Source organism: Leucopleurus acutus (assembly GCF_964270905.1).
Source record: "Leucopleurus acutus genome assembly, chromosome: 13".
Taxonomy (NCBI): Eukaryota; Metazoa; Chordata; class Mammalia; order Artiodactyla; family Delphinidae; genus Leucopleurus; species Leucopleurus acutus.
In genome coordinates this window covers 60,925,866-60,940,986 of record NC_139155.1, presented here as the reverse complement: position 1 = coordinate 60,940,986, position 15,121 = coordinate 60,925,866, and the positions used below count along the sequence as shown (strand labels likewise).

Sequence of the window (15,121 nt, the reverse complement as noted above, 5' to 3'; positions counted from 1 at the left end):
TACTAAACTGAAGACAGACATACAGAAAAAGGATATTAAGTAATTTCGTAACTGTATCTATGGATACTAGAAAGAAATCAGTATGTTAGAGATACTATGGTCTTTAAGCAGTTTCATCAACTTCATCTGTAGACAATACTAAACCAGAAATGGCAAGATACCATTAGGGTCTTACCACCAGGGTTTTATTACCACATGAATAAAGTATTAGAAAAGAGGTGTTTTGTGTGTGTGTGTGTGTGTGTGTAAAAGGTTTCATCTTTTTTTTTTTTTTTTTTTTTTTGCAGTACGCGGGCCTCGCACCGTCATGGCCTCTCCCGTTGCGGAGCTCAGGCTCCGGACGCGCAGGCCCAGCGGCCATGGCCCACGGGACCAGCCGCTCCGCGGCACGCGGGATCCTCCCGGACCGGGGCACGAACCCGCGTCCCCTGCATCGGCAGGCGGACTCCCAACCACTGCGCCACCAGGGAAGCCCAAAGGTTTCATCTTTAATCATTATAACAAATACACAAAAACTTTATATATTTTATACTATTATAAACACTCCAGATTTGGTTACTCTGAGGTTTCACATTTTCTGTAAAGGATGCGATGCAACAGTAAGCTTATGACTTGACAGGAAGTCACTAATCAACAATTCGGACAGCACCAGGTCTGTACCAGGCTGCGCCCACTTCAGTGATCCCTCAGTAATGGGGATTTCTCGTAGAACCTGCAGGTTAGCAGCTCCACAAGAATGAGCTTACACAGGAACGGCGTTTCCAAAAGTGTATTTTACAGAACATCTGGCATTCCATGGGAAGTTAATTGCATTATATGAAACAAAAAAGAAATACTAGGTTAATCAGATTTTCTTTATTCAGAGCCTTTAATGTGCAAATATGCAGTGTGCTTATTTATAGCGTTTTTCCAAACTCATCTGACCACAGAGCCCTTCCAAACCAACACATTCTGGCAAACACCGCCTCATAAAAACACAGCTGTATTTCAGCCCTTCTTTTTAACACGCACATTAATCAATTAAGGCCACCTCTAGTATAGATACAAATATTTTTGCACATTTGAATTATATAAATCTGATATACTGAAATATTAAAAGTCTCATTTTATGTGCCAAACTTGAAATGTGAATTCCAAACACTTAAAAATGTCCATCAAGAAGCATAACAGCAAAGCTAAGAAGCCATATGAGTTGCTAATTCCAACAGCACTGCAGCTGGTGCACAAGAGGACCTGCCCATCCTTCTCAGTTAGTGTTGGATTTTACACAATCTGAATTATCCAAGAGCTTCAAGAACATAACCCAACCATTAAACACAATCACAACACCTCAAAAAATAAAAGGATGAGCATCATCTTATGTGATTTATGTGATACTGACTAATTTCACCATTAAAATTTTACCATTAAAAGTGCCTTCAACTGACAATCAGGCCTCCACTAGAATCTTGGCCAAAAGAATGATTTGATAGGAATTCTCACAAAACTAAAAATCACTGTCTTACTCCCAGTGCCCAGCTTGTGGTCTCGAAATACCATCTCCCACTGAAAGGACCCAGGGCTTGAAGAAATGTCTAATCCCAGGTCTGAGCCTGGAAGTATCTTGCCATATTAGACATGAAGGAAATTACCAGACTACTAAGGTGAAAGGACTCAGGAGCCGGCTACTAGCCAATCTGATCACCAATACGATAACTGCAAGGGGCTGAAACAGCAGGAAGTTTAAGTCCATGAGTCCATAACAACACGGCAAAGAGGGAAGGGAAGGAAAGGAAGGAGGACAGAAAGCTGACTGTACATCATCAGAGGGACACTGTAACCAACTCATTTTTTGAAAGCCTATAACTTAAGAGAAAGCTTTAGAACTCCACCATTGAATGAATCAGCGGGTATCAGATGAGCTCCAGTTACTCTCTAACTAATACAATGAAGCAGTAATGACAAAGTCACCATTACACAACCTTGAATGAATCAATGGACTTAAACTGTATTTACTCACTTCCAACTGCACTGACATTTAGGGCTGGAGAATCTTTGTTGTGGGGACAGTCCTATGCATTGCAGGAAGCTGAGCAGCATCCCCGGCCCCTACCCACTAGACGTCTGTAGGCCCCTCCACGTTAGCTGTGACAACCAAAAATGTCTCCAGACACTGACAACTGTCCCGTTGGGGGGCAAACCACCCCTGGCTGGGACCACTCATCTACACACTGCACACCAACGGCTGCTAACTTCAAAACAAAAAAAATCAGACATTAGGTACCTCCCTGAGAGAACAGATAACCACCTACAAAGTAGTCTTGCCTCTCCCTCACCGCAAAAATAAGCCTCAATTTAATCAAGTCTCTAGATCCAATGACAGGAAATACCAAAGACAGCAGAGAAGTTAAAAGATACCTGAAGGATGCAATCAGCAAAATCTAGTCCGTGGGAAAGTCTACAGGACAAACTCGGTTTCTTTAATAAATAATTTACAAGAGAAAAACAGAGGGAATCTATAGATTAAGAGACTTAAGAAACATACCATCCAATAGCAGTATGTGGACTTTATTTTGATTTCAAATCAAACAAACTGCAAAAAAACAAATGTTTAGGGCTTCCCTGGTGGCGCAGTGGTTGAGAGTCTGCCTGCCGATGCAGGGGACATGGGTTCATGCCCCGGTCCGGGAAGATCCCACATGCCGCGAAGTGGCTAGGCCCGTGAGCCATGGCCGCTGAGCCTGCGTGTCTGGAGCCTGTGCTCCGCAACGGGAGAGGCCACAACAGTGAGAGGCCCGCGTACCACAAAAAAAAAAAAAGAGATGAATGGATAAAGAAGTTGTGGTATATATATACAGACTGGAATATACAGATACAATGGAATATTATTTCAGCCATTAAAAAAAGGAAATCCTGCCATTTGTGACAACATGGATGAAACTTTAAGGGCATTATGCTAAGTGAAATAAGTCAAAGAAAGATAAATACTGTATGAGCTCACTTATGCATGGAATCTTAAAACAAAACAACAAAGCCCCAAACTTGTAGAAAGAGATCAGCTTTGTGGTTACCAGAAGCGGGGAACGGGGAGGAAGGACTGGATGAAGGGTGCCAGAAGGTACAAAATTGAAGATAAACAAGAACTGGGGATGTAATGTACTACATGCTGACTCTAGCTAACACCACTGTTTGGTATATTGACAGCTGTTAAGTGAGCAGACCCTAAGAGTTCCCATCAGAGGGGGAAAAACTTTTTTTTTGGGTAGCTATATGAGATGGTGGATGTTAACTAAACTTACTGTAGTAATCATTCCACAATATATGTAACACTAGTGTTTATGCTGACACCTTAAACTTATACAGTGCTGTATGTCAACTATAGCTCAATAAAACTAGAAATAAAATAAGTCAACCGAGATGAATGTGCTCTTTTCTTGGTTCCAATAATAAGAGTTATGCAAGCTATTAGCGTCCTGGCAGCCTAGCAAAAGAGAAAGTAAACTCCAAATGGGAAGCATCAACATGCCATCAAAATCTCACTTTCCAGTAACAACATATGTATTCACATTTTTTTGTTTTTGGCAAATATTTCAAAATCCCTTTAATAAGGCATTAAAAACACAATAAATGATTTGGTCAACACCTAATTACCATTCAGGCACTTCTTCATTTCAGCTTATCCTAAGAGTAACACAACAATTGACCCCACGTATTTAATCTGCAAGTTTACTTTTCAATAGGGCAAATGGCCTCCAGGGCAAAGAAAAAAGTCATGTAAAATTATAATCTGATTGTGCCAAACAATTCTATTTATCCATATTATTTTATATGTTAAATCACACACACAAAAACCTACTTACCCTTCAAGCCCCTCCTACAAACCACAGAAAAAAATTCTAATTTGCGTTTCAGAAAAGGAATAAAGTGACCACAACCCATTCTATAAGACTACCTTTTAGGGCTTCCCTGGTGGCGCAGCGGTTGAGAGCCTGCCTGCTGATGCAGAGGACATGGGTTCATGCCCCGGTCTGGGAAGATCCCACATGCCGCGGAGCAGCTGGGCCCGTGAGCCATGGCCACTGAGCCTGCGCGTCCGGAGCCTGTGCTCCGCAACAGGAGAGGCCACAACAGTGAGAGGCCCGCGTACCACAAAAAAAAAAAAAAAAAAAGACTACTTTTTAAACTCCATGCACATACACTTCAGTCCCTCAAATTGTATTTGCCTCACACTAATCAAAAAGCAACATAAAAATTATTTACTAAGGAATAAAATCAGATGTATTTTGATCAATAGTGAACAAAATATCTGGAAATAGCCAAATTTGGAATAAACTGTTTGTCCATGTAAATTAAATCTTATCCCCAGACTGCAGGTATATAGTTGCCAAAAAGTGGTTTATGTCTGTAATTTAATTATATTTATGTATACACATGTCTCATTCTAACAAAGAACTTGAAGTGGTTTAAGTAGCAAAATTTTGGTAGAATTAGGCGGTTCTTCTCCATCATCCAGCTTGTATCTAAAAGTATTTTTCTTCTTGAACAAAATGTTATGAAATGAAAAGAGCATATACACATTAAGTTTTTAAAAACCGTAAACACTGAGTCTGATAAAGTGGAACAGCCATATCACACAATCACAAAGGCCAAAACCAGAAGCAGAATTCAATCTCAAAGTACCTGAGAGCTTAATAGCTTCCAATTTTCTTATATTTTCCTACTTACCAATTTATCATTTTCATTGGGCATTTCAAATACACATCTCAATTTAGAATCCATCAATTCATCGGGTTTTGCCTCTTTCCACTGAAAGCAAACAAAACCAAACAATGAGACAGAGGAGATACAATGGGGACAAATAGGTTTCGCCTCAAGGGACAACTGAAGGGTTAGCGTAGCTGCCGTGCGTGTCTGTGTGTGTGTGTGTGTGTGTGTGCGTGCGCGTGCGCAGGGGGTTCCCCAGGTCAGCCAGGACTACAGCTGCCTGTACACACTGCGTTATTCTCACCCACCACAGGTACCGGCAATGCCACAGAACTTCCTATAGAAGTTCTATAGAACCCTACGAAGAGCTACTATCACAATCCATTAAAATCACACTAACAGCCCTAGAGATTACAGGACTTCACTCTTAATAGCAGCACTTCAAAACTGTCTCTAAGGCGTACTATTTCAAAATTCCTTCGTTCTTGAAATGAGTCAGGGTTATCTGTAGTGAACAGATTTACAGATTTTGTTAATTTTAAAAACCAGGTTTCTCAATGGAGAACTAAACAAAACCCACAGTTTAAACAACATTTCCCCAGACAACTTCTATTCAACTTCTCTACTCACCACGGCTTCCATATCTGAAATGTTTGGTGGAGCAAAGATGGTCTGTACCATAAACTTGTGTTTACTCTTCTCATTGGGGTCATAGTCAAAAGGCTGCAGCATTACTAAAGAAGAAGAAAGGACACAGGACAGTGACTTCTGCATTTGTTTGCTTCTTTGCATTCCTAGTACTCACTCACTAATTTGCAAATTTAAAGAAAACCAGGAAAGGTGCACCCACTGGATTATTTACAGTAAGGATCCAGAAACAACTTTATGGTTTCCAATTATTTTTAAACTGTCTACCTTTCTGATTTGCTAAGTCCTTAACAACCCATAAAATAAACAAATGTCTACTAAAAATAAATAAATATCCATCTATGATTGCCCTCTCTAAACTTAAGTTTGGAAATTTTTCAAAACTTTGCCAACATTAACTATTAAAATGCCTATAAACTCAAAATCTAGTAAATTGCCTATTAAAACCACTTATAATATAAACTTAGGTTTCACATTAGTATTTAGTGATAACAGCTCTTAAAATTAGACAACTGAAGTATTTATAGAAGAAATTCTAAGTAACATAAAAACTCACTACCATATATTAGTGTTCTGATATAACTAATTTTTCTAAAATAGATTTTAAATACACACCTATTCAAGAAGAGTTTATTAATTTGTTTAAATGAATCTAGGACAACAAAGTGTACAAGGAAACCATACAGCCTCATGATTTCTAAACTTTTTCCAGCTTCCTAATAATTATATTCAAATTTTTTTCTGAAGTATTTATGATTTTCAGTGGCCTACAAGAGGGTTTTTAGACGTTCCATGTGGTTTAAAATTATGTAATATAAATCTAATAAGAGAATATAAAGAATGAATCAGCAATTGTACACAATATGTATACAATATTGTGGAGATTACTTCCCTGCTAATATTTAGATTATTTCTAAGATAGACAGATGTCAACATTTTCAAAAAGACAGATGAAATGAAGCAAATGTAAGAAATATCAATTATATAAGAACATCTTCTTTATAAGGTATGTCTGAGAAGTCCATTAACTCCCATCATGGTTAAAAAAAAATTTTTAAGGGCCAAATATACAGCTGTAGAAAATGCACAGGATAAATGCCCATAACCCAGATAAAGCACAGTGTATCTCCAGGAACACCCTTCACTGAACAACCACCCTACGCTATTCACTAGAAACTGGATAAAAAGAAAACTTCAAACATGGTTTTGACTTTATGACAGTCATACTTCTAAGGCTACAGACCATGTAACAAGAGGAAGACAATCTTAGCACAGATTAAAGGAGTAAATCCATAAAGGTGCATGCTAAAGGGAGAGAGAGGGAGAAAAGGAGAGAGTATGCAGACAGAGTCAATCAGGGAAGGCTGCTGGAGGAAGCGTGGCTGGAGTGCCTGCTCACCCGGAAAGGCACTGCACTGAACACTGGAGTGCCAGTTCTCAGTGGAGGAGAGGGATCAAGGGTGTGCATGGAAACAGTAACTGGTGTGTAAGGAGTTTTTAGTAAGTCAGGTGCTCAATACAAGGGGCTTATGTGAGAGAAAGGGCTTTGAGAAGTATACAGGTTCTTAAGAAACATTAATACAGTAAAACTTCAGAAAGCTAGAATCCTAAAGAAAAAGTCCTTCTGAATAGTTCCATGGATTCCTAGGGATATAGCTGTTTGCACCAAAATCTATTTTTAACCATGTGGATAGAAATAATTTTATCTTCTTCCAATTGAGCTAAAAAGGCTTGTGGACTTAGAGAGCAACTTCCAGAACACTCGTTGCCAACTATTCTTATTGCCCACCCATCTTCCCCATGAACTGACAGTTCGGCCAGACAAACATGAAAGCAGGCCTGCCAGGCCACCACACTAGACTCACTAAAAGCATCTTCTCTAGGCCCTCCTAGCTCTGAGTTTGGGAACACAGTTACTGAGGGAGGATTAAGTGCCCCCAAGAACTCTGACGTCTGTCCTTGACTGCCTCTGCAGTCAGGTTCCACTGATGAACATCTCAGTGAGCCTGCCCCGGGCACTCACTCTTTGTATAATTTTCTGTTTTTAATCCACTGTGGGCTTGAAAACTAGAAAACTGATACAGAATTATTTTAATATTTTAGGAATACCTATCAGGATTACGCAGGCATGTTTTGTTTTGTTTAACATACACATGTCTAGGTTGTGTCCCCAGAGATTCTAATCTGGAAAGGTCTGTGTGTGTTCCTGCTCTCTATGCAATTACAGCAGAGCTTCACAGAGGTGAGAACTACTGCTAGAAAATACAAGTAAATGGTCTCTGTGTGAGGCCTGAGAAGTTCTCCCATAAGTAAACTACATTCTCCTACTTGCTTCCTATCACTCTGCTATGTTAGATGGTATCATGAAAGGATATCGTCAGGGAAGTCTGAGGGCATTAACTCTGGCACCAGCACAGACTCCACGGCAGGAGTAAGCAATCACACATGGAAGGAACCAAGCACATTCCCTGGACTACAAGTAAACACAAAAGGGGGTGACAAAACTAAAGTTTTCAAGTGCGGGACACTGTTGGCATTAACAATAAAAGGCAGAAAGACGCATCTAAGTTTACAACTATTGGCAAAAAAGAGGCACTGTACATTTTTAAGCAAAAGATTTAGGATAACACCTCCACAGCTGCATGCGATACGTAACAACAGCTAGAGATCTGAATGAATGAGGATGAGCAATCACAAAAATGATACAACATTTCAAAGACAAAATAATACGGGCAGAGAATGTGGTAGTAAGCTGTAGAAATAAAGAATAGATAGAACATTTTTTGAACGACAGTAACTGCTTACAAACTGACCACATACACCCTCACCCCAAGATAAGACATTTCCTGCAGCAGTTTGCATATAGTAAAAGAACAGCATAAATTCAGGACATGGTTTGCTACCTGAAACAGTCACAGTCAACCCTGGGTCAATAATTCCACTGTTGGGCCTCACACAGTATCGACGAGGTGCTGTAGTCTTCACTTTGAAACACACCTTTCTATCCGATGGATTTCGCAACTTAAGATTTGTAGTGACTACATCTGTGAAGGGGCCTGTAAGGTTTAAAAACCAAAAACAGGGAAAAAAAAATTTTAATTGGATTCACACACACACACACACACAAGCAGAATTCAAAACTGGATGCACATAACCTCAATTTTATATAGAGTATGTACTGAAAGTCTGTGTACCTAAATATACCTCCAGGTATACACACACAAAGGAGTTTTATTTTCTTCTTCATTCCTTACCAGACTTTATAAAATCACTACATGAACATGTATTGTTTCTATCAAATAAAATATATTTTTAAAGTTTCAATTTATGAAATAAGCCCAAAATTGTATTCCTAGAGTATGCTCTTACCACATGACTGAAAAGATCGGGATTTCCAGTGGTCTGCAAACCAATGCCAATCTTCAGATTCACCTGACAGAGCCGACCACAAAACCTCTCCATCAGAAGCCGACGAACCCAATGACAGGGTGCTCTTGCTTCACCTCAACTAAGTTTGATCCCTTCACTCGTTCATTCTTTCACTCACATATTTGTCAAGTGTTTATTAAGAGCACCGTGTCAAATGCTCTACATACAAAGTTTTTTTTAAGCTTTGATTCTACACCCAAACATAAAACTGCAAAACAAAGAACCCAAAAGGTGATGCAGTCCTGCCTGAATTAAATAAGTCCTAAACCATTTTTTGTTTAAAAAAGGGGGGAGTGAGGTGTGGAGAAACAGTACCGCCACTTTTGTTCTTGGCAGAAGAAAAGCCTAAAGATATTTTATACAGGTTTAGACAGTAAACTGAATACCTGTTAATTTGGAGACTGAAGATAAATATGTCTCAATGGAAGCAACAACCACACACGTCTAACTAACCCAAAAGCAATTTTCAGTGGTTTCTAAAACAATTAATTTTAAGTTACACTTTAAAAAAAAAAAAGCTAGAAGGCTGAAATCAAAGACAACTATTATAAAGGCTATCTTTCCTTTATTAAATAAACCAGAAAAAGTATGTCTTTTAAAACTTTAAAATATTTCTAGTTTTAGAGTCCAGACTGAGAAGATTCCCCAACTCTGCCAGATAAAAGTTTCCCATTTTGCTGAATACTGGAAAATTATCTTAGACAAAGGCTTGAAGGGGAACAACAGACAGACAATGCAGAGGCACTAGGAAGAGAGCAGGGGCTGAAAGTAGACCTGCCTGATGCAAGGAGAAGAAAAGAAGAGACTTGAAATGAAAGGCACTTATTTCAGGTCCTAGGAAATGAATTAATTTTATCCTATGCTTAAATTTGTGAGTTGTAAGATATTTTCTAAAAAAATAAAGATTTGGAACTGGGATAAAAGGGAAGAGACAGAAATAAGAGAACATTAGAAGAAAGCATATAAAGGCAGAGAACCAGTTATGGAAAAAATTCTAATGTGGAATAGGCATTTAAATCAACAAGTACACATTTTTAAAAATATATATATACAATATATATAAGAACTACAATCTTTTGGATAGCTTGCTTGAATTATATGGTCAAGTTAATCACTGCATTTATATATTATTTTACATCCTTTGCTGCTTCTTCAATCCCAATTGCTTGCATTTTTGGCTAGCAGCTAACTACCCCACCATACACTGGCCCGGGGGAGTGAAGGGGAAAGCTCCAATCTGTCCATTTTGCTGCGTGAATCCACAAAATCATTGGCTAAAGACACATTTTAAACTATTAAAACTACGAGTTTTAAAGACATAGATTCCATTTCTTAACATTCTGAAAATCCATAAATTACTACAGATAACTGAGAATGTGTACATGTTTATGTGACTATTTCGACTAGGATTTTAACATTAGCATTAAGTATAAATTTATTTTTTAAAGTTTCTTAGTAAAATAACAAAGGAAACATTTTACAAAATTTTAATTTTGAAAAATCCTGTATTTTTATAACAATTACGTAAGTTTCAATTCGTAATTTTAAATTCAATTTTTTTAATTTCCCCAATTTTAGAGGAAAGTACCAACTATCCAAAACAAGGTAAAATAACTGATTTTTTAAACTGACTTAGAAAATGACGATGTGTCAATTTTCATCAACATATGAATTCTGAAACAGTACTTACATTTTATGTTGCCCAAAAGGGATTATAAATCTTAAATAATAGATTGTGGTCTTTCTAGACATAAAAATGCAAACTACCTAAAGATGAAGATAATATGTCAAAAGAAAAAAATTCCACCAATTCAAAAGCCAAATTCTTTACTGAATATGTTAACCTTATCAATAAAATGTAAAATTACCTACAATAAAGCCACCTAACAAATGAATTTGAAATTTTCTACTCCACTGTGTCCCTCTAACCAAGCCTCTCACAGTAAGGGTTGCTCCCAGCAGCCAGTTCAGAGTCTGAGCCCATTTTCCTGGTTAAGATGCAAAATCAGCAAGTACTAATGACCACTAGCATAATAACCAGATTTAATTGCTTGAAGAGGTCTTAGGCAGAAACATCTGTTCCACCTTTGTGGGTCACAGAAACTCTTTAAGAATCTCATGAAAACTATATACTAACCCAGAAAAACATACACAGGCAAATATTCACAACAATTTTACCTTGGGTTTTTCTGGAGGGTGAGGGTGAGATGGGGCGATCTGGGGTGGGGGTGTATCGTGGATTCCTGGAGCCTGCAGGTTAAACAGACCCGATAGAATCTACCCTTACAGGCCCTCAAAAATAGAGGAAAAGTTATGTAATATATCTGCTACAACACAAGCCTAAATCCAGGGTAATACTGCCACTGTCAGGTACTTCTGTCTGACATTAGGACTGGGTGGTGCTACTGTTGTGGGGTGGGGGGTAGAGAGGAACAGGATGTTAGACATTTCACAACACCCGGGTAGATCCATGCAATCAAGTACAGTATTAGGCCCCCATCCCACCAGATCTTCACATACCCCTCCAGAAATCCACACTGGTTAAAAAAAAAAAAAAAACACCTCTTTCCCAGAAATACATCTATTGTATAAAACAAGAAACCTTTTTCTCTTTCCCTAAAATTCTGAAAGGTGAGTTCACCATTACAGAAAATTATTCTACCAACAGCAATGTCACTCAGGACACTTAAATTCCTACAAACATCTGGTCCAGTCAGCACACATGTATGGGTGACACATTCACATGATTCTACCCACATGCATAAATACTCTCTTGCCCTTATTTCAAAATGGTAGAGAAAACCCTCTATCAGATAACTCCTCGCTTAACCTCCTTTAAATCCAAACTCATTTATTTAAGTAGGTTACAGGGATCTGGCTAATTCATTAGTCTTCTACTATAGTCATGCCCAAACATTTACACACTGAAATGCATATTTCATCACAAATTCACTTTCTTCTCCTTTATGTTACAGTTAGGGCATTATATTAAAAAATTTTAACTGTGTATGTTGGCATGTAATTTTATATATGAATTTCACTTCAGGATGGAAAAATGGGCATTACAAAATATAAAATATCAAAATGGGATATCGTGTCAAATAAGGTTAAAAACCACTGCATTATATCAATAATCTCCTGCTTTACTAACATCCCCTGCAATGCTTAGGTGCTTAAACCATTAAGAAAAACAAGTAAATGGTTACCATAAAAATCAGGAGTTAACTTTGCAGGGAGAAAGTACTAGGAGAGCTTTGCAACACACAAGTTCTATTTCTGAACCTGAGCAGTGACTGCAGAGCTACTAACTTCTTGATAATTCTTTAAACTGTACATATTTTTCTTTTATGAAAAACAGTAAAGATTTTTGTTTTTAAGAAAAGCTGACCCTTGGTGTAAGCTTAAAAAAAAAAACTGAAAGAAAAGTGAAAAGCAGTGTTTTGATGAAAAAGTGAAACATTCGAAGCAACTTATATAGGAAATAAATACTCACGTTTTGAGGATTTCTAAAACTTGATCCCTGTAATTGAAGAAAATCCTGCCATTTGTCCAATATAAATGCTTAGTTTATCATTTAGAAACAATCACTACAACAGTCCATTTTATGATTACTTGATTGTAAACTACTCACCAACCACAGGTACCACCTGAGACTTCCTACTTCACAGATGAAATTTCACTGTTTATATGTAAAAATATACCATATAAAACAAAATTCCACACAATACAGATAACATTTACTTGAACTCTTTTACTGAAAAAACAAAATTAAATTTTAAAACTCCACCTTTTAATTACACAGGCTGCCCTCCTTCAATCTCCCACGCCACTTCCTGTCACTAAGTATTCTATCCTCGCTCTACTACATTATCATTCCCAGTAAGCCAAAGTCCTATTCTCAGTCCCAAATTCTAACAGATGGAAATGTAACATACATAAATACGGTCCCTGTATTAAAAAGTTTGGAAAAAACTTGGAACTTCAAAAATGTAGGAAAAGTTTAGGGCAGCTCACCCAGAAGTATGTCCTAAGTGAGACTAGCCTGACTCCTTTACCTAAATATATATTTCCGGCATGAAAAGCTGTATACCTAAAATTTAGAGCAGGACTTCCCTGGTGGCGAAGTGGTTAAGAATCCACCTGCCAATGCAGGGGACACAGGTTCGAGCCCTGGTCCAAGAAGATCCCACATGCCGCAGGGCAACTAAGCCTGTGCGCTTAGAGAATCAAATTTTATTTCAGGATAAGTGGTCCTGAATATAGCATGGAGCATTTCAGAAATAGAAAAGGCCTCTGGGATGCAGCTCAAGAATAAACAGGCTATGTGCACCAATGTTAACTCATGAACTCCGTAGCATCGTTTAGACTAGCAACCCGGAGGTCTGTTGGGAGACAAGTCTCCATGGGTCTCTAGCATTTCTGCACCTTTTGCCAGTGGAGGCCCTGGAGGCTTTCATACAGACTGTCTTTTCAAGGATCTACTACATAGTGAACAGTCTTGCATCTGACTGTTAGCATCTCCCTCGTGAGGAGAGGGCAGGTTTGTTTGCTGTCCAGTGTGATAATGCTCAGGTCCTCCTCTGGAAAAAGGTCAGGCAGGTTTCTGTGCAGCCCATCACAAAAGATTCAGAGGCCCTAGACTCAAGGTTTCTCAGCTATGACACAAACCCACCAGGTGGGCAGCACCCACCTGCACTGAACCCCTTTGTGTTGCCCCCATGGAATCTGAGGGGCAAAGGAAACCAACACAACTATGAAGTTGCTGCCTGCAGTGCCCTGAGAATAACATCCTTTGTCTCTAAACCCAGGAGTCCCATGTCTTCTACAGCACCTTTAACACTGAAGCAGGCTCACCTTTCAGACTCTCCGGTTCTGGACAAGCTCTGAGTTCTTGGCTATGGGGTACAGACTGAGTTAGTGACCTCGGGGGGATAACAGCAGAAAGTGCAATGAACCAAAGCATGCATCTCTGAGGAGAAACAAGGGTGACCATACAACTATCAACTACCATAGCACAGTGTCCCTACCTCTCTCCCTGCACGTCTCACTTTATTATTTATGTATGTCTTAAATCACCCACTAACTATAAGCTCCCTGAGAAGAAACCAGCTCATCCCTGAATGAACTGGAGTAATTCACACTGGCCTTAACCTGAGTATGGCTAAGCAATCACATGGATCGTTCTTAGTCAACATGCAATAACAACAAAAAATATCAGAAGTAGGGCTTCCCTGGTGGCGCAGTGGTTGAGAGTCCGCCTGCCGATGCAGGGGACACGGGTTCGTGCCCCGGTCCGGGAGGATCCCACATGCTACGGAGTGGCTGGGCCCGTGAGCCATGGCCACTGAGCCTGCGCGTCAGGAGCCTGTGCTCCGCAACGGGAGAGGTCACAGCAGTGAGAGGCCCGCGTACCGCAAAAAAACACAAAAAAATCAGAAGTATGTACGTTCTACTATGACTCTAGGTATTCATAAATCATTTACCCCAGCATGACATTTTCACTCCTCCATCCTATCTGTGCTGAAACAGAACAGGTAAAAATCCTAATGAGGAAGGCTGGATGCTCAGCTCAAATATATAAATAATGTAGCTGTAGTGAAGTCAGTGATGACTACTTCAATGTTTCCACAGGTGTTAGCAAATTAACGGCTGCATCGCTGATTAAACAGCTTTCCAGTAACAAAGGGTTATGTTGCTGAATATGTCTTGCTACATTAAGTTAATCACACATCTGAATTATATGCTGTACAGTATACAGAATATCTACTAAGAACTCCCACAGTAATAGTAGCATGGCAGCAGTAGTAAGAGTAAAAATAGTGATAACAGAAGTTTTTACAATCTAGCCTTTACTGGACACTCACCATGTATCAAGAACTTTGCGTGAATTACGTCACTAACCCTAATAACAAGCCTATGAGGCTGATACTTTTATTACTTACCCTCATTTTACAGATGAGTCAACTCTGAGTCAGAAGTTAGAATACTTGTCCAAGGTCAGACAAGCACAAAGCCACGGAGGTGGGAAGTCAGGTCTGCCTCCAGAGCCTGAACTCTCATAAATTCTCTATGTATTTTATGCAAATACCTAAGCTATATTTATTTCCTAATTCATAAGCCATTCCAGGCGGATTTCTGCAGTGTTAAAGCATGAAACTGTAATCAAATCAGTAATATAAGAAAAAGATTTTTATTGGATATTTTATCGTATTTTCCTTGGTTCCACAGGATGAATATTTCTGGAAACAAGTATCAAACACCAAGAAAACAGTTTTTATGTTTTACATCAAAGAAAGCCCTAAAACATCTTCATTACAAATTTTAAAGATGAAGTTACCTTAATTTATTTACTGTACTTTTT

At 38.8% G+C, this 15,121-nt stretch overlaps 1 protein-coding gene across 2 annotated transcripts in view; it reads right to left on the bottom strand.

The window, feature by feature from the left end:
* The window catches only part of VAPA (VAMP associated protein A), a 37,531-nt gene that overhangs the window by 11,077 nt on the left and 11,333 nt on the right, over positions 1-15,121 (bottom strand). For both annotated transcript variants that reach the window (XM_082853452.1, XM_082853451.1), the window contains exons 2-4: positions 8,235-8,387; positions 5,314-5,417; positions 4,705-4,785 (exon numbers count right to left, since the gene is read on the bottom strand). In XM_082853452.1, coding sequence (XP_082709578.1) covers positions 4,705-4,785; positions 5,314-5,417; positions 8,235-8,387 — 338 coding nt within the window. The remainder of the gene's footprint in view (positions 1-4,704; positions 4,786-5,313; positions 5,418-8,234; positions 8,388-15,121) is intronic.